This window comes from Doryrhamphus excisus, chromosome 20 (assembly GCF_030265055.1).
Source record: "Doryrhamphus excisus isolate RoL2022-K1 chromosome 20, RoL_Dexc_1.0, whole genome shotgun sequence".
NCBI classification, from domain to species: domain Eukaryota; kingdom Metazoa; phylum Chordata; class Actinopteri; order Syngnathiformes; family Syngnathidae; genus Doryrhamphus; species Doryrhamphus excisus.
This window is the reverse complement of record NC_080485.1, coordinates 340,474-359,042: the sequence shown is the minus strand read 5'-3', so window position 1 is coordinate 359,042 and position 18,569 is coordinate 340,474. Positions and strand designations below refer to the sequence as shown.

Below are 18,569 nucleotides of genomic sequence, written 5' to 3'. Positions count from 1 at the left end.
TGCTTACCCAGGGGGGGTTGGTTGGCCAAAGAGGCTCGGACACTCGGACTTTTATTGCAGTGCAGCAAAGCTTCCACGAGCATTCGCGTCTGCCGAGCGTTATTCCGTGTCTACGTTGGTCAGCCTTTGGCGTGACATGATCACATGATATGAGAGCCCATCTTTTGTGACATATGGTGTCAAATGAGCGCGGCGCTCTCCTGGAGCGTCTCCTAAATGATTGATGTGGTTCTCCTGTAGAAGGTCTCATCCATCATTTCAGGCCGACTCCTTTATGGGTTGGGAATGAGGACCTTTAGCTTTGGCTGGAAGTTGGCCACATTCACCTTTTATGGGATGGTTCCTCGCTTCCGTCATTCATCCTGATAAATCCCAGTAGACCCCTCCAGCCCCTCCAGCTGAGAGACTTTGCCATTTGGGACCCACGTGTTCAAATCAACCATTGGAGGAAAGTGGGCGTTCTGCTGATGGACCTACCAGACCAGTAACACAAATATTTGTTTTACTGAGATCTAGTCTTAATACTACTACTACTACTGCTAATAATAATAATACTGAGGAGGTGTCACCATCCGTGGATATTTTAGCAGTTTTTCCCTGTTGCTCCCAGGTTGTCAGAGCTAAGCTACGTCGCTGATTCAAGCATGACAAACCTTGCAACGTTCCGGAAAATAATGATTCTTTTTCCTTTTCGTTGTGACTCGTCACCGATGTGGAAGACCAATTAGCTCAGTCAGAAAATCTCCTTCCTGTTGAATTTTCATGACGTTTGACGGAACAGTCGTCGTTGGCCGGTATGCTAACGCCACACAGCGTGGCGTGGACATGAGCGTGGGAGGAGATACGCCAGAAGCTGGGAAAGGAATGACTTCTCACTGCGGGGTTGCCTCTGGTGCAGGACTGCAGTTTGACGTGAAATGGAAAAAAAGCCAAATGAGAGAAAGCGTCGACTTGCTGCTGCTTTTGAAGGATTCCGAGCAGAGGCCAAATCTTTCCCAGAACATACTCAAATTTCCATGGCGTCATTGGCTTTGCACCGTCGACCACGGTGAACATGAACTCTACCACTCAGACGCTCCCATCAGGGTCGGTTTGGAGTGGCCAATGAAGCGAACCGATCTCCTGACTGTGTGGCCACCATGCTAACCACTTGTCCACCGTGCGGCTGAGAATAAAATCATATAAATAAACATCTACATAAACATCTATCTAATAAACATCTACATTGAAAAAGTTCCACCCTACCCCATCAGTGTCATACCCGATTCCCTGTGGGACAAAAAGGAGCTCCCAACTAACAGCATTATTTTAAAAACAAAATGTCCCTGTATAGAGACTAGTGTCGCTTCTGGGGGCAACACAGGGCCGAGTGTGTCCCTTGTGGGATCAACACCGGAGTTGGCCCCCCCACGTCACACATGCAGGCTTTGCCGCCGCCGCCGCCGCCGCCGCCGCCGCCGCCGCCGCCGCCGCCGCCGCCGCCGCCGCCGCGACCCATGGTGTTTTGTGGTCGACTTTGCAAGGCCTTTATCGGGATGTGATGATCATTGGCCGATATTATTATCAGTTGGTGGTTGGTGGGACCGTTCCGACTCCACAACCAAGATTTTAGGTTGACTGTCCGACCTCGCAAAGGAAGCCGCTAGCAGGAAATTTTTGGTTCAAGCACATCAGACAAAGCTGGGAATGTGGAGCATCCACTGTGCCTCCGTCCGGGCGGACTTGGAGTGTGGATGTCATCTTTTTGTTGGTTGACAGGAAGTTGTCACGTTGTGCATCAAATGCATGGGGGGGCATGTGATACGTTATTAAGAAGTGGTCTACCAGCCCCCACTAGACCAGCCCCCACTAGACCAGCCCCCACTAGACCAGCCCCCACTAGACCAGCCCCCACTAGATGCCCCTTCCAGTATAATAATGCATGGATCACATCGTCCAGACTTCTTTTGTCTTTTTCTCCGTTACATCCCGTAGTGTGTGTGTGTGTGTGTGTGTGTGTGCATGTATGTGTGTGTGTGTGTGCGTGTACGTGTGTGTGTACGTGTGTGTGTACATGTGTGTGCGTGTGCGTGTTTTGCCAGCCCTTGTGATGAGAACTGAAATGATGTTTTTGTGTGCAGGTTGGCGGGCGATAAGGCCGGACAGAAGATGGGACGGGGCCGATGTTTTATCAGATGGCTGGGAACGGGAATGGCCGTGGTGTCTTTGCTAAACGTGGTCTGGGGCCAGCACGCAGACGGTAAGGCAAGACTGTCCGTACAGGAAGAGATGATTGGATATGAGCGAGGGCGTCTTTTGTACGAAGGGACGGCCGACACGCAGATGATGTCGAGTCCTCGTCCTATCAGACTTGCACCTTCATATTCCCATGCTCCATTTTCCATTCCATTCGGTCTTATCTTCCGATTATGACCGTATTGTATTTCCTGACTGGAATTCCAAAGTTCCAGCCTTTTTCCATGCGAGCTTTTGTAGCGTGGAATCCTTCTTGGTTGGTATTCCAGGACTTTCTGATTGAATTATTCTACAACTCAAATGTTTGGTCCAGCTTGTATTTTATTCCCGGTAGTTTTATCTTTGTCCCACTTGGAAACTCACATCCTTCTTTCACGGCACTTTTGGCCTGATTGCAGCTTTTCTCTTATTTTCTTCTGCTAAAATATTGTTTTTCTCCTCTTATGATCAAGGATGAACGTTTATGATGTTATGTCTCTACTCTTTCATAACTTGGCTCTTGTAATATTACTACTTTCTGCACTCTTGCATTCATAACACGAGGAGGTTTGTAAAGTAGGACTGCGTACTATGACTGTGTACTATGTACTAAGACTACTATGTACTATGCCATTTTACATGGATCATATTTATTTTTAGTCTTAGTCTTCTGGATAAAAATGCTTCCTGTTGGAGACACGTTTGAGTTTTTTCTGGATGTGATTAGTCGTGATTATTAGTTTAGTTGATGGAAATAAAGCCAGTGATGATTTGGTGGGTCAGTAATCTCCCCCCAAATCAAATGGCACGGTGACATGATGGCGGGTGTCAACTAAGCACGTGCAGCGGCGGCAGTGGCGACGGCGGCGGCGGCGGCGTTGGCGTTGGCGTTGCTGGGTGTCAGATTGTTTCAGCAGGACTTCATGCTTTTGGTGTCGCCTGACAGAAACCTGAGCGCTTATCCAAAAGAGTACATCTTCCTGCTAAATTGGCGGCCCCGGGGGCCAACCAATGAAGCGTGCCGTGGCGTTACCAGATGCGAAGACGACGTAACGGCGCGTGTTGCGTCACGTCAGCCGCTGACATTTGGCCATCCCTTCCTCATCCTGCGCTTATTAGGGCGGAGCAAATGATGGCGTTACGGTCCGTGTGAGCTCTTTACTTCCACCCGGGGATGATCTCGGATATTTAACCTCAACCCCCCCGCCCCCGTCCCCTCATCTCCTCGCTCATAACTCTCCTTCCTTCGTGACCCGTCTCAAGCAGCTCCGTCTAATTGGAGATGTGACGTGAATAAAGGACACGCAGCAGCCATCTTCTTTTATTCCAGGCAAATTCTTTTTAATCTCCTTCCCGCTCCTTGGAGTGGGGGTATTCCCGCATTGCACATTCCCGCATTGCACAGCCCCGCCGTGCGTGCCTTGTGTGCCGCCCATCTTCCTTACACGGGCGGGACACTCTAAAGGTCACCCGACGGTCACAAAAGGTCAAACCTCAATCCATAGCGCCGTGTCCAGATGCACGGCCTATATGCTCGTAAATCCCCCCCCCCCCCCCCCCCCATGAAGCACGGCGTGTGGATTAGTTGCTCCGCCTATGGACACGCCCCCACCTTCCTTCCCATCTGCACATCCGTTCTGACCCACAAGAGTCTATTTGGGGGATTTTGCGATTAGGGGCCAGATGTGCCGACTGCGTCTGGCTGTTCCAGCCTTTGGAAAGACTGGATTGACAGGATGGGGTCTTAATCCCCCCCCCCCCCCCCCCCCTCCCCCGGTGGCCTTTGTAATCAGGCTGGACAGCACGGGAACGACTCTATGGGATGGGGGGGTCCTCATCGTTAGAGATGCACACCTTCTGTTTGCAGCCGATCCATACGATAAACGTTTTCATTCCTTGGAGCTAAACTTCATCACACATTTAATCTGGAATAATAATAATAATAGGGAATAAGTAGGAGGGTAAATCTCCTTGTGGTGAACGATTGAATGGGTGTGGACCTTCGTGGGTCGGGTGGGGGGGACGTGTTTGAAATCTGTAGACCTAGTCCTCCCATACGGTGGACATGCGGTACGGCGGGGTCCCCGATTGGTGGGCGTGGAAATGTTCAGGCCCATGATAAAAAAGAGGAATAAAAACAGAATAACAGCAGATAACTCCAACTTTTACATTTTGGAAAGATCTTTTATTCTAAATGATACACGCTGTTTTGCGATGGGAATGCTAATGGTAGCTTGTCCCTCTTTGTCGGTTGGTCCTTGAATGCACCATGGAATGATTGCTTATACTTAATGATATCGCTATGGCGCCGTAATTCCCTGATTATCGGTTCAATAATTATCAATCAGGCCTCGTTGGCAGCAATTGACCAATCCCGGAGCTCCCAGCATGCGATTGTCGGGTGAGGGGGGGCTGTGATTGCAACCTTTGACCTCCCCCGTGTGCGGTTAATCTCCAAGAAAGATGAAGACGGCTGCAAGCTGTGGGGGTGGGGGGGGGGGGGGCGTCCGAAGTAGAAGGAAGACAAATCCCTTCTCCTCCATCAAGTGTTGATCACGTGACACGCTCCAGTCAATATTAGCCAACCCCCCCCCCCCCCCCCCCCCCCAACATGTCCTTTTTTCATCTCCTCTTTTCACCCTGCAGCATGAACACCTACAGACAATTAGAGCCAGGAGCCCCCCCACAGAGGGGAGTTGCGTAATGACCTGCGAGAGAGACACAGAAAGCCTATTTCGTCGATACGTCCAATTCCAATCCGGATGGATGGATGGATGGATGGATGGATGATGGATGGATGATGGATGGACGGACGGATGGATGATGGATGGATGGATGGATGGATGGATGGATGGATGGATGGATGGATGGATGATGGATGGATGATGGATGGACGGACGGATGGATGATGGATGGATGGATGGATGATGGATGGATGGATGGATGGACGGATGGATGATGGATGATGGATGGATGGATGGATGGATGGATGATGGATGGATGGATGGATGGACAGATGGATGGATGGATGATGGACGGATGGACGGATGGATGGATGATGGATGGACGGATGGACGGATGGACGGATGGATGGCTGGGTGGGTGGGTGGGTGGACGGATGGACAGATGGATGGCTGGGTGGGTGGATGATGGATGTATGGATGATGGATGGATGGATGGACGGATGGACGGATGGATGGCTGGGTGGGTGGGTGGATGAGTGGGTGGACGGATGGATAGTTCATAGTCCATCTTCAACCATCAGTGTCAGAATGAGGACGCGATACTGTGGAAGTGGTTTTCTATGCTTCCTTTTGTTCTTGTCCGGTTTATGCAGGAGTACCTGAGATTAGTCTCAGTCCTAAGATGGGTCTTGAGGCTATTGGCTCCAGTTCTTGGTCTGGTGTCAAACGTAGGCTGAGCAGGATTTATCCTCAAGTTTTGCAGTACTTAGGTTGAAGTCATCATGTACATCACGTGGTCGTGTTTTGGAACGTGGGTATTAAAAGCGACTAAGCTGATTTTCAACCTTTGACAAACGTCAAAAGACTTAGACCAGTCTTGGTCTTGACGGGCCTTGATCTTTTTCTTCTATGGTGAACTCTTGACAGTCCTGGTCTAGCCTTCAGCCTGATTTATGTGGTCTTGATGACAAGCCTGGAATGGAAGGACGTGTTTGGGCGAAGCTGACGAGGTTATCAAAGCTTGGTCCTGATGTCTGGCGTGAGAAAATCTGCATAATTGAGTAGATGATTCCAGACCAGGCGTGAAGCCAAGTGCTGACTAAGTAAATGTGATGACTCCAGTCTTGTCTTGATCTCTTGTGCCCTCAAGTGGAAGTGCGTGTTTGGAGGACAATTATGGCGGCCGATGCAGATACGTGTCAAGATGGCGGCGTGTGTATCGGTACTGTATAGACGGGATTTCAAGAAGGTTTTCATCAGACAGAAGGATTGGGGCTCTACTGTTCTGGTCTCTTCCCCCTGATTGGATGGGATGTATATTGTTCCATGTGAGCTACTGTAGTTACATAACAACACGACAAGCCTCCAAAGGTTGAATCCAGACAACTGGTCTCTTCTCCAGCTTTTTGTGGAAAAGGCTTTTCAGATGTAAACCTCGGACTTGGGTGTGTTCCCTGGTTTGGACCCTGCATGGCTGGTAAACGACCGTCGTTGTGGCTCCTCCTGGTGAGTGAGACAATCTTTGGGGGAGGGAAGTCAGGACTTTATGGTAAACATCATCCTGTGCTTCAGACATGAATATGGAAACTCCACCTTGAAAGTGTAGAACGTTCAGATGCCATGAGTCAACCTTTTCCCAGGACCCGGGTCTTCAAGAATGGACGACCCAGGGTGGCGTTCCCTCACCTGTTGACTGTTGATGCGGCCAGCAAGCGGTTTATAAGCCAGCGGCAAATAGAGGCCACACAAATCCTTTATGATGGAAAGCAAACATGTGGAGCATGTGGAGAGGAATGGGCCCATTTGGATCTGGTACTTGGATCTGGTACTTGGATCTGGTACTTGGCCCTAACCACAAAGCACAGATGAAGCCATGTTGGTCTTTCATCTCCTATCAATATCCTAATCTGCTAGGATTTACTGCATTTAGTCGCTTGCCAAACAGGATCTGGAATGCTTCCACTTCTTGTCTAAATGATGGCCATAGAAGATGCCGCCATGAACTGTTGTCCGCCATAAAAGATGATCAGCTGATTGCTTACTCTTCCTGGGAGGGGGGTGGATGGGAAGGGCAAAAAATAAATAATATCTGGGATGGGAGAAATGAAAGACTGACAAGGACGTGGTCCTGGTGAGGATAAGCGGCATAGAAGATGGATGGATGGATGGATGGATGGATGAATGGATGGGTGGATGGATGGATGCGTGAATGGATGGGTGGATGGATGGATGGATGGATGGATGCGTGAATGGATGGATGGATGGATGGATGCGTGAATGGATGGGTGGATGGATGGATGGATGGATGGATGCGTGAATGGATGGGTGGATGGATGGATGGATGGATGCGTGAATGGATGGGTGGATGGATGGATGGATGCGTGAATGGATGGGTGGATGGACGGATGGACGGTGGTGGTGTACCCAGACTCACTCCCCACCCTTTGGACTGCTGCCCTTTTGCTGGTTGCCCCCTTCCCATGAGATCCGTATCATTTCCTCATAATCCAACAGGAAATGTCCCCCCGGTCCGCCATCTTGCCTGCCACTCGGAGATTAGTCATATCGTTAACCTCCAACCTTGACATTTTATCAACCATCCTGTCGGCAGAGCATCCCAGCTTCCATGCGCCTGTCAAGCATTTCCTTGAGGCACCAAGGCTATATTTATATTATTTATATGAAAGGGCAGAGGCGTTTATGGCTGCATGCGGATGTTTATGAGTGTTTACCGTATGGGGGGGGGGTGGGGGGGTGACCTGGCAGTTGGCCATCCATCCTTGCTTCTGTTCTCTTCCTTGCCTCTGGCTTCACAGTGTGTTGGTGGAGTGGAGATCTTTATAGACCTGACTTCTTCATGACCGGAATAAGATGCTTGCTGTTCACGCATCAAACGTTTTTGTTCTGGTTGGCCAAGATGGATGGAAGCCCTCCTGGACCACATCGCTAGCGTGGCCTTCGTTTCATGGGGTACACTTTTGAACCGCAAGTCCCCGAATGATGCCCCAATACGTCCAAGAAGAAATAATATACATATATATATATACAGTATTAATGTGTACATCAACAAATGACATCCATTACACGTACGTGTGCACGTACATGCACGCCCCCTCTGCTTCTCTTCCTGACAATTCCCAGATTTGCATAGTTGATTTTTCCTCCGCCAGTCCGACTGTTCTCTCCTTCGTCGTTCCATTTGCGGCCATGAAGGAGCTTCCCGTTTCCGCCTGGCTTTGAAGTAGACGGGAGCAGGTTGGCTAATTATTTGGGCTTTCCGGGAACGGCGGGAGCACTTGAGGAATGAAGTGCGTCCCAAGAAAAGAGAGTCAAATTCCAGTAGCATATTGCTGCTGTTTAACGGTTGATGGTGTGAATCTGTTGTTTTTGCAACATCACAGCCTTGCTCTTCTTCCAAGGCAGCACATGCATGTTTTATCACGCGGGTTTGAACCTGCGACAGGTGGCTAAGCCACGTCCTGCAACAGAAGGCGGCTGTGAAACCTGAGACCCCCAACTCTTAATGTTATTGCCCCCCCCCCCCCCCCCCCCCCCCCAAGACATGTGAGAGGCTGATGGACATCCTATATCTTCAAGGTGACTTGGCAAGAAGCTTTTCTTTCACTTCCTCAATTTCCTTCATTAAACCCAGTAGAGTCTTAGGGGTGAAAATGTTTCTTTTTTATTTATGTTTATGTTTATGTTTTATGTTTTATGTTTATCCATTTATTCTCATCCTGTTTGTCTTTTAGTTTAGATTTAGTCAATGAAATTGACTAAATTGGTTTAAGTCGTTCAGGATAGAAAATGCGCCGCCATTTTTACTTCATAAGCTTCTACTTTTTTTACTTGGAACCCTGCAGCTTCTTTAGCGTGCAGCTCGTGTCGGAAGTACAAGTACTCGTTGAAATACTGTGAGAATACTCTGAGTGAGGTAGCAGTAGCTCTTGCTAGGAACCAACCTGTCACAACATCAACTCCTGCTGCTCGATAATTGTGCTAGCAAGTATCGTGGACACGACCGCTACATTGCTGACATGATGTTTGCCGGGTGAATTCTGGTCATTCATGGAAAGTAAAACATTCCCAGACCGGCTGTGGCGTTCCTCTTACGATGGCGTTGGTGCTGCCATTCATGTTAGCATATGCTAACTCACGGAGCGACCGGTATCAGCTGATATCGGCCAGGTGGCAGGTGGGATCCTGCATTTCTAGCATGGATTCTTGATGGGGGGGGGCTGTGATATCTGCTCTTATTTCCTCTCTGGGACCTTCCAGCTTTTCAACTGCTTTTCTTTCTTGCTTCTGCTTCTGCTGGCTCCTCATCACTAACGTCTCCAGACTGGCAGTATGAGGGTAAGGGGGTCCTGCCGTCCTTCATGTCTTTGGTTGCCATCCACCCACACCCCCATCCCCACCCCCAGCCTTCAATTACAACCTCTACCCCGCCTCACATGCATAGTGCCCCCCCCCTTCCAGCCGCCACCCTCTGTCATTACCTGTGTCCCTACCATGGACTCTACCATGTATCCTACCATGTAGTATTTGTACCATGTATTCTACTGTGTAGTATTTGTACCATGTATCCTACCGTGTTGTTGTACCTTGTGTATTTGTACCATGTATCCTACTGTGTATTTATACACTGTGTATTTGTACCATGTATCCTACTGTGTATTTGTACCATGTATCCTACTGTGTATTTGTACCATGTATCCTACTGTGTATTTGTACACTGTGTATTTGTACCATGTATCCTACTGTGTATTTGTACCATGTATCCTACTGTGTATTTGTACCATGTATCCTACTGTGTACTTGTACCATGTATCCTACTGTGTATTTGTACCATGTATCTGCTGTGGCTTCCATCCATGAAGCTGCTTGTGTCCCACCAATTCCCACCACCTGCTACATATTTGCTACATACTTCTACATATTTGCTACATATGTCCTACATATTTTTTTACATATTTCTTGGTAAACTGGTCCTTTTGCTGTCCCCCCCCCCCCCCCACCTGCAGTAAACCACGTGTCTGTCTTAGCCACCTCAGGTGTACTTCACCACATGAATAACAAATATTTCCATAAGAAAGAACGTAAATAATACGTAATGTAATAATCCTTAAAGGTACAGCTGGTAATCAAGTCAAAACCTCACAAGTGCAAAAATAAGTTAACCCCCCAAACAATCCTGTAAGGAGGCTCATGGGTGTCCAAACTAGGACGCAGGGGCCAACTTTTAGCCATGTGGAGATGCTGAGACCTGCCTGCATCTGAGCTGGGTGTCGTTGGGGACTTCTTCTTCTTCTTTCCATTTTCATAGTACTTGTAGTACTTATTCATGATTAGGTTTTATTACGGCTTGTTTCATAGTATTTTGTCTTTCTGACTTTTCCCAGCTTAGTTTTCCAGGCATTGAAACTGTTTTCTTTTTTCTTTCTGATGATTCTCATAATGTGATTTTGTCCTCCAACTTTTTTCTCTTAACACAAAAACATATTTGTAAATCTCTCTTTAACTCTACAACTCTCGTCAAGAGTTGCTTTTTACCACTCCAATGTTGCTTTTTATTTTATTGAATTATATTTTCCAAAAGTGCTAAGGCCCATTAAAAAAAAACAAACAGTAAAAACATCCACACGGGTGATAGCCCCCGGGCCACACTTTGGACACCCATGCTGTTATGAATGCCAATGTCTCCTGGTTGATGGCGGAGTATTGATTCCAGACCGGACTGTGATTAGTGAAGTCATTATTAATACTGGAATAGTTTAAACATAGAAAACCAGTTTACTGCCTTCTAAATACGCCTAACATGATTAGAGCCCTCTAGACATGAAATAACACCCCTATAGTCACCTTTACACTCCTATTGGCCAATACTGTGGACATAGTGGTCACACATGTTAGCATTGGCTAGCATTAGCATTTGTTGTTGTTGTCATTTCTGCTTTCTAAAATGAATTCTGTCCTTCCTGTTTGTTTCCAGAGTGTAAGCTGTCCCGCCCCGGCCCCCCAGCGACAATAGTGACCATCGATGAGGAGAGTCCCAACGGTGCGTAACAAAGGGACCCTTCAGTGTGTGTGTGGTCTTTGTTGATGGCGGTGTGGGTGTGTCCTCGTCCGTAGCCCCACCCATCTTCTTGTTTGAGGCGTGGGAATACGCCGGCATGGAATATCCTCCACTTCCCTGCGCTCGCGGGAGAAGAGATGCTTTCACCTGAAGTGCAAGCTAACTTGATGAATGCCCCCCCCCCCCCCCCCCTCCCTGTGACACGCGACCCCCTCCTCCCTATTAAGCACTCATTTACCTGGGATACGACTCCCCTGTGGCTGGGGCTCCCGTTACCCCCCCCCCCCCGTGTTGAAACGACCTGCCTCGTCCTCAACGTAATGGAATGTAAAACAGGCATCCTGTCGTTACGGATCCACTAATTATGTCTGAATGTCTTCCATCTCGTCTTTGCCGTCACGCTCAACCATGCAAATGACGCACAATAAGAACGTGCCCCCCCCCCCCCCCCGCCCCCCCAGAGGCCCTCTAATGGTCATTCAGCTGGTACAAAGATCATAAAACCATGCATCACCCCCCCCCCCCCCCATTCCCCCCGCCGTGGTGCCATCTCGACTCGCAAGAATGGACGTTTGGATCTCAGGAGCTTCCAAGACTGGGAAAGGCTGGCTGGGATGAGGCATTCAAGGGAAGTTGGTCAGACTGTGGATCGATTGATTTAGTGGACTGAATGTGATTTAGTGTCAGGTGATCTCTTGATGGCAAAGGTGGGGGTCGATAAGCAAGGCCTGTGGCAGCACGCACCCGCTGGGACGCCCCCATTGGGCCCAGAAGGGCGGCCATTCAAAGAGCTCCAAAACGTCCAGCAAGGTTTGCTATCGCTGCTGTTAGCATGTAGCAACGGCTACATGGTGCATGGGTGCATTGATGTCACATAGCAACATAGCCTAGTTGCTATAGCCGGGAATGATAGGCAACATTCCCAAAAAGTGCACTTTTCCTTTAAGAACAGTTTACATTTTGCCAAAATGAAGCATTTCCAAAGTTAAAAATGGCTAAATAAAGGGAAGCACTGTCCCAAACGGGAAGCGCCATCCCAATCAAGAAGGAGGGCCTGTCCCAAACGGGAAGCGCCGTCCCAGCCAAGAAGGAGGGCCTGTCCCAAACGGGAAGCGCCGTCCCAGCCAAGAAGGAGGGCCTGTCCCAAACGGGAAGTGCCGTCCCAGCCAAGAAGGAGGGCCTGTCCCAAACGGGAAGTGCCGTCCCAGCCAAGAAGGAGGGCCTGTCCCAAACGGGACGCCATCAAGAAGGAGGGCCTGTCCCAAACGGGAAGCGCCATCCCAATCAAGAAGGAGGGCCTGTCCCAAACGGGAAGCGCCGTCCCAGCCAAGAAGGAGGGCCTGTCCCAAACGGGAAGTGCCGTCCCAGCCAAGAAGGAGGGCCTGTCCCAAACGGGAAGTGCCGTCCCAGCCAAGAAGGAGGGCCTGTCCCAAACGGGAAGTGCCGTCCCAGCCAAGAAGGAGGGCCTGTCCCAAACGGGACGCCATCAAGAAGGAGGGCCTGTCCCAAACGGGAAGCGCCATCCCAATCAAGAAGGAGGGCCTGTCCCAAACGGGAAGCGCCGTCCCAGCCAAGAAGGAGGGCCTGTCCCAAACGGGAAGTGCCGTCCCAGCCAAGAAGGAGGGCCTGTCCCAAACGGGAAGTGCCGTCCCAGCCAAGAAGGAGGGCCTGTCCCAAACGGGACGCCATCAAGAAGGAGGGCCTGTCCCAAACGGGAAGCGCCATCCCAATCAAGAAGGAGGGCCTGTCCCAAACGGGAAGCGCCGTCCCAAACGAGAAGCGCCGTCCCAAACGGGAAGCGCCGTCCCAAGCGGGGCGCCATCAAGGAGGGCCTGTCCCAAGCCAGCTCGTGTGATTGTGTTCCGATAACGAAATGAGACGTCAGGCGAAGTTTGGTATAGCTTGTTGTGATCTTCGGAGAGGAAGCCAGGGGTTGATGTGTTGATGCGTTGATGGTCGTCGGTGGTGAAATGAAGCGCGGTGCGCCAGGTTCATTCCTGCTGCTGCTGAGGTGCTGCAGAGACCAAAAGACGTAAAGCCTGACTTCCTCATCTCCTATGAGCTCCTTTGTTTATTCTGCCTGGGAGATCAATTCCCAGCAGTTAATTAGATTGGCGATTTCACAGATAAGAGCAGCGGCTGTCGGGGGGGTGGGGGGGGGGGGGTGAAATACATCATGTCGTTGATGCAAAGGGGGCGTCGGTGTGGCTTTTATCTTGTCTCTGCAAATTTATGATTTGTACCAACTGTTGCCTGGAGTGTCCATCATCTTCATCATCTTCATCATCTTCATCAGCGGCCGTATGAGGAGTCCTGATGGTTGCCAAGGGCAACGTATTAAACTAAAGTCAGTGTGGGCTTCTTCTGCTATGCTGGTGAAAGGTCTTTGTCATGACCCCCCCCCCCCCCCCCCCCCCCCGTGTTGCACCCAATCAGGGTTAAACTCCATCATCACGTCCTGATATGATGATTGCTGGGTCATCAATATGTAATTAGTGGCAGGATGACAGGCCGGGATTAGCGAGCAACACCAACACCTGCTCCTTGTGGCTTAGAGAGCAAGGCAGAGGGGCGGGGCCTGCGTACGCCACAGACGCGGCGTGGTGAACACATCGCCACGTCTGTGAACACATCGCCACGTCTGTGAACACATCATCATGTCTGTGAACACATCTCTGCATGCTTTCCTTTTGGCCTTCATGGGCTTCAAAGCCACACTTGATGGCCTGATGCCACACTGGAGGCTGTGGAAGTTCAGCGTACGTCTGTGGGAAGATCAACTAGACGACAAGTCTTTGGTTTTTGTCCATTGTTAGTATTTGCTGTGCCAATAAAGCATCATTAGAGGAGCCATGTGCCGTCACCGGCAGCGTGATTCCCTCTCTCCGTCTTGGAATTTTATCTGATCATGGTTGGTCACGTGCATGAGAACTGTAAGTCATGCTAGTTCATGAAGTATACGTTACAACACAGCAGGAACACAGCCAATGTTGGAATAGTAATACGCCAGCGTCATAGTAACTGCTGCTGAGGTCATGTAAACAATACTTGTAGTACAGCAAGTACACGCATCACTTTCATACACTTTCATTCTGGAAAATGATTTCAGGGAAATGACTTGATTAAGTCCACCTCTATGGTTATCATGACACTTTCCTGTTTTGATGTCAATGGCGCCGTCCACTTTTGTGTGTATCATCCCACTTTTGCTGTTTGATGCTCAGGGTACGCTTCCATGGTGGCATGCCAAAAAGCCAAAAAGCCCAAGAAAAAGCAAAACAGCTGGTATTTTCTTATTATTTGGTATTTTTGTTTGGCCTGATGAGGAATTGAACTCCCAACTTTTGCGTTTTGAGACATTTTCCTAGAAAATTGCGGTTGACCTCCTAACTGTTTGACTTTTGGGGGGCAACAGAATGTAGGATGAGACCGAGACCATCTCCACAACCCTCCAGCATTGTGTACTTGAACTCCACGGTACACAGAGTAAACAATCCATTTGGGCCTGGAAGCGGGTAATGCATTTTGGAGGACTAAGAGTAGATAAAGGGATGGATGGAGCAGACTTTCATTCACTCCCTTCAAGTATTTGAAGTGCTTTGCTTGGAAATGGTCCTGCATGGCAATGATGGCTGCTGAATTATCCTCCGTGTCCTCCCTGACCCCCTTTGGAACAAAGTCTACTATAATACAAGTCCAGAAGTCAGAAAATACTCAGCAGAATTACAATCCCAATCAATCTGGAAAGCTTGCCAGGGAGGAAATGTGGATGTGGACTTGGAAATGCCTGGTGGGGGGGAAGGGGGGGATTCCTGTTGTTCTCTTGCTGATAGCTGGACGCTAACGTTTTAGCATGCATTCACTCTCATGCCTTAAACAATGGCTGAAGATGATGTGCAACCTCTGCTCTGTTTACTGTCCATCCTTCCTTACTGCCACCATCCATCCTTCCTTACTGCCACCATCCATCCTTACTTCCTCCATCCATCCTTACTGCCACCATCCATCCTTACTTCTTCCATCCATCCTTACTTCCTCCATCCATCCTTACTGCCACCATCCTTCCTTACTGCCACCATCCATCCGTCCTTACTGCCACCATCCATCCTTACTTCCTCCATCCATCCTTACTTCCTCCATCCATCCTTACTGCCACCATCCATCCTTACTTCCTCCATCCATCCTTACTTCCTCCATCCATCCATCCTTACCTCCATCCATCCGTCCTTACTGCCACCATCCATCCTTACTTCCTCCATCCATCCTTACTTCCTCCATCCATCCTTACTTCCTCCATCCATCCTTACTTCCTCCATCCATCCGTCCTTACTTCCTCCATCCATCCTTACTTCCTCCATCCATCCTTACTTCCTCCATCCATCCTTACTTCCTCCATCCATCCGCCCTTACTTCCTCCATCCATCCTTACTTCCTCCATCCATCCGTCCTTACTTCCTCCATCCGTCCTTACTTCCACCATCCATCCATCCTTACTTCCTCCATCCATCCATCCTTACTTCCTCCATCCATCCATCCTTACTTCCTCCATCCATCCATCCTTACTTCCTCCATCCATCCATCCTTACTTCCTCCATCCATCCTTACTTCCTCCATCCATTCTTACTTCCTCCATCCATCCGTCCTTACTGCCACCATCCATCCTTACTTCCTCCATCCATCCGTCCTTACTTCCTCCATCCATCCGTCCTTACTTCCTCCATCCATCCTTACTTCCTCCATCCATTCTTACTTCCTCCATCCATCCTTCCTTACTGCCACCATCCATCCTTCCTTACTGCCACCATCCATCCTTACTTCCTCCATCCATCCTTACTGCCACCATCCATCCTTACTTCTTCCATCCATCCTTACTTCCTCCATCCATCCTTACTGCCACCATCCTTCCTTACTGCCACCATCCATCCTTCCTTACTGCCACCATCCATCCTTCCTTACTGCCACCATCCATCCTTACTTCCTCCATCCATCCTTACTGCCACCATCCATCCTTACTTCTTCCATCCATCCTTACTTCCTCCATCCATCCTTACTGCCACCATCCTTCCTTACTGCCACCATCCATCCGTCCTTACTGCCACCATCCATCCTTACTTCCTCCATCCATCCTTACTTCCTCCATCCATCCTTACTGCCACCATCCATCCTTACTTCCTCCATCCATCCATCCTTACCTCCATCCATCCGTCCTTACTGCCACCATCCATCCTTACTTCCTCCATCCATCCGTCCTTACTTCCTCCATCCATCCTTACTTCCTCCATCCATCCGTCCTTACTTCCTCCATCCATCCTTACTTCCTCCATCCATCCTTACTTCCTCCATCCATCCTTACTTCCTCCATCCATCCGTCCTTACTTCCTCCATCCATCCTTACTTCCTCCATCCATCCTTACTTCCTCCATCCATCCGTCCTTACTTCCTCCATCCGTCCTTACTTCCACCATCCATCCATCCTTACTTCCTCCATACATCCATCCTTACTTCCTCCATCCATCCATCCTTACTTCCTCCATCCATCCATCCTTACTTCCTCCATCCATCCATCCTTACTTCCTCCATCCATCCTTACTTCCTCCATCCATTCTTACTTCCTCCATCCATCCGTCCTTACTGCCACCATCCATCCTTACTTCCTCCATCCATCCGTCCTTACTTCCTCCATCCATCCATCCTTACTTCCTCCATCCATCCTTACTTCCTCCATCCATTCTTACTTCCTCCATCCATCCGTCCTTACTGCCACCATCCATCCTTACTTCCTCCATCCATCCGTCCTTACTTCCTCCATCCATCCATCCTTACTTCCTCCATCCATCCTTACTTCCTCCATCCATCCTTACTTCCTCCATCCATCCGTCCTTACTTCCACCATCCATCCATCCTTACTTCCACCATCCATCCGACGGTCCCAACAACTGAGTCAAAGAAACGGAAAAAGGGCGAGCCCTGAACCGCACCCATGTGGAGCGTTTATTAAAGCGTTCGCTGACTGCCAGCACGATTCCGAAAGGCCGACAGCGTTGCCGTTTGGGAGGACGACGGCAATCGTTTCCAACCTTGCAACGACCAAAAACATGATGTCGGGGCTGCGTGTCGTTGCCATGACGACCATGTTAATGGAAGCAAAATGAAAAGATAAAAGGTTGAATTACTTTTCTCCATAGTTGGAATGGTCCTTCACAACCTTTCTTGGATGCATCCGCTCACGGAATCAAGCTGCCGTCGGTTGGCATGACGACACGACGGACATGTTTGTATCCTTCATAGCTTATCTCAGCCATTAGAGCCAATTAAGCATCGGGAGATGGCGGCTACACAACAACGCTGCATGGCTACATGGGACTCGTGTTGGTTGCCAGGTGGGACCCCCCTGGGGGGACGTGTTCTCTCTGTTCCGGCTTATTGAGGCAAAAAACAACCCCGAATATGTTTGAGGTATTTGTCTGTATACCTTGCGTGTAAAGTGACATTTCTGTGCAGGATTTGTCTTTGGGAGCACACGCTATTCCGGGGGGGGCAAATTTTTGGACTCGCGCACTCGCTGCATTGCTTTAACAAAATTTATGGGGGCCAGACTACATATTTATATATTTGACATGTGGAAGTATTGTATCTGTAAAAGTGTGTGTGTTGTGTCCCTTTTTTCAGTGACGCTAGTATGTAGAAAGCTGACACTTTCTAAAGAACCCAAACGGAACTAGGACCTGGACATGTCCTGGGAAACCAGGACATTTGGACAGTTGTGTTACTGAGCGGCTACTTCCTGGTTCAGGGAAGTCCCAGGTGCATCATGGGATGTGTGGACTTTGCAAACCAAAGGTAGAAATCGATGCTAACGTGGAGAAGAAAAAGCCTGAAGCTTTCCATCTTGGTCTTAGTGTTTTCCACGACTGCGCTTTGGGGGGGGGGGGGGGGGGGGGGGGGGGGGTAGGGTTAGGGTGGGGGGGTGCACAAACACTCGATCTCCAGAGTTTGCTTGTTTTTCAGTCAAGCCCCAGTTCTTTCTTTCATTGACGTGCTCATTTGTCCACTTAGGATGCACCACCGTTGGGGGGGGGGGTGTCCATCTTGATCAAGTTCAATCAATACCAATTAGCAGCTTTGCCTCGCTGCCTTGCTCTCCTGCAGGCCATCACGCCAACGACTGCATGGACCAGAAAAGTCTAAACATTTGACCTTGACCATACGTGGCTTTACGTTGCCAGGTTGGAGTACACGGTTCATGCTCATCTAGCTAGGGGGGGTCGGAGGTGGCATCACGCCCTGGAACCCTCCAACTCGTGGAGCAAACTGGTCCCACGGTGCGTGACGGGACGGACTCTCGGGACGCATGTTAGTCGCGGAACATCGCTAAAAGGAAATAACTCCGCCTTCGTTCCCAGGCACGGTTCTGGTGGAGAACATGCAGATAAATGGCCGCGCCCAGGACCCGAGCAGAACCATCTCCCTCACCTTGCTGGACAACCACGACTACTGGGTCATCCTGGAACCAGCACGCCAGAGGCTCTACCTGAACAGCACGGGCCGGGTTCTGGACCGAGACGTGAGTACGCAGATGCTTTCTGTGTGGTTTC

General features: G+C 49.6%; 1 protein-coding gene across 1 annotated transcript in view; it reads left to right on the top strand.

Moving 5' to 3' along the window:
- pcdh15a (protocadherin-related 15a) overlaps nucleotides 1-18,569 on the top strand; it is a 111,857-nt gene that overhangs the window by 31,094 nt on the left and 62,194 nt on the right. The window contains exons 2-5 of the mRNA XM_058058288.1: nucleotides 2,121-2,239; nucleotides 9,240-9,254; nucleotides 10,891-10,956; nucleotides 18,378-18,538. Of these exons, the coding sequence (XP_057914271.1) occupies nucleotides 2,149-2,239; nucleotides 9,240-9,254; nucleotides 10,891-10,956; nucleotides 18,378-18,538 (333 nt within the window). The 5' untranslated portion in view covers nucleotides 2,121-2,148. The remainder of the gene's footprint in view (nucleotides 1-2,120; nucleotides 2,240-9,239; nucleotides 9,255-10,890; nucleotides 10,957-18,377; nucleotides 18,539-18,569) is intronic.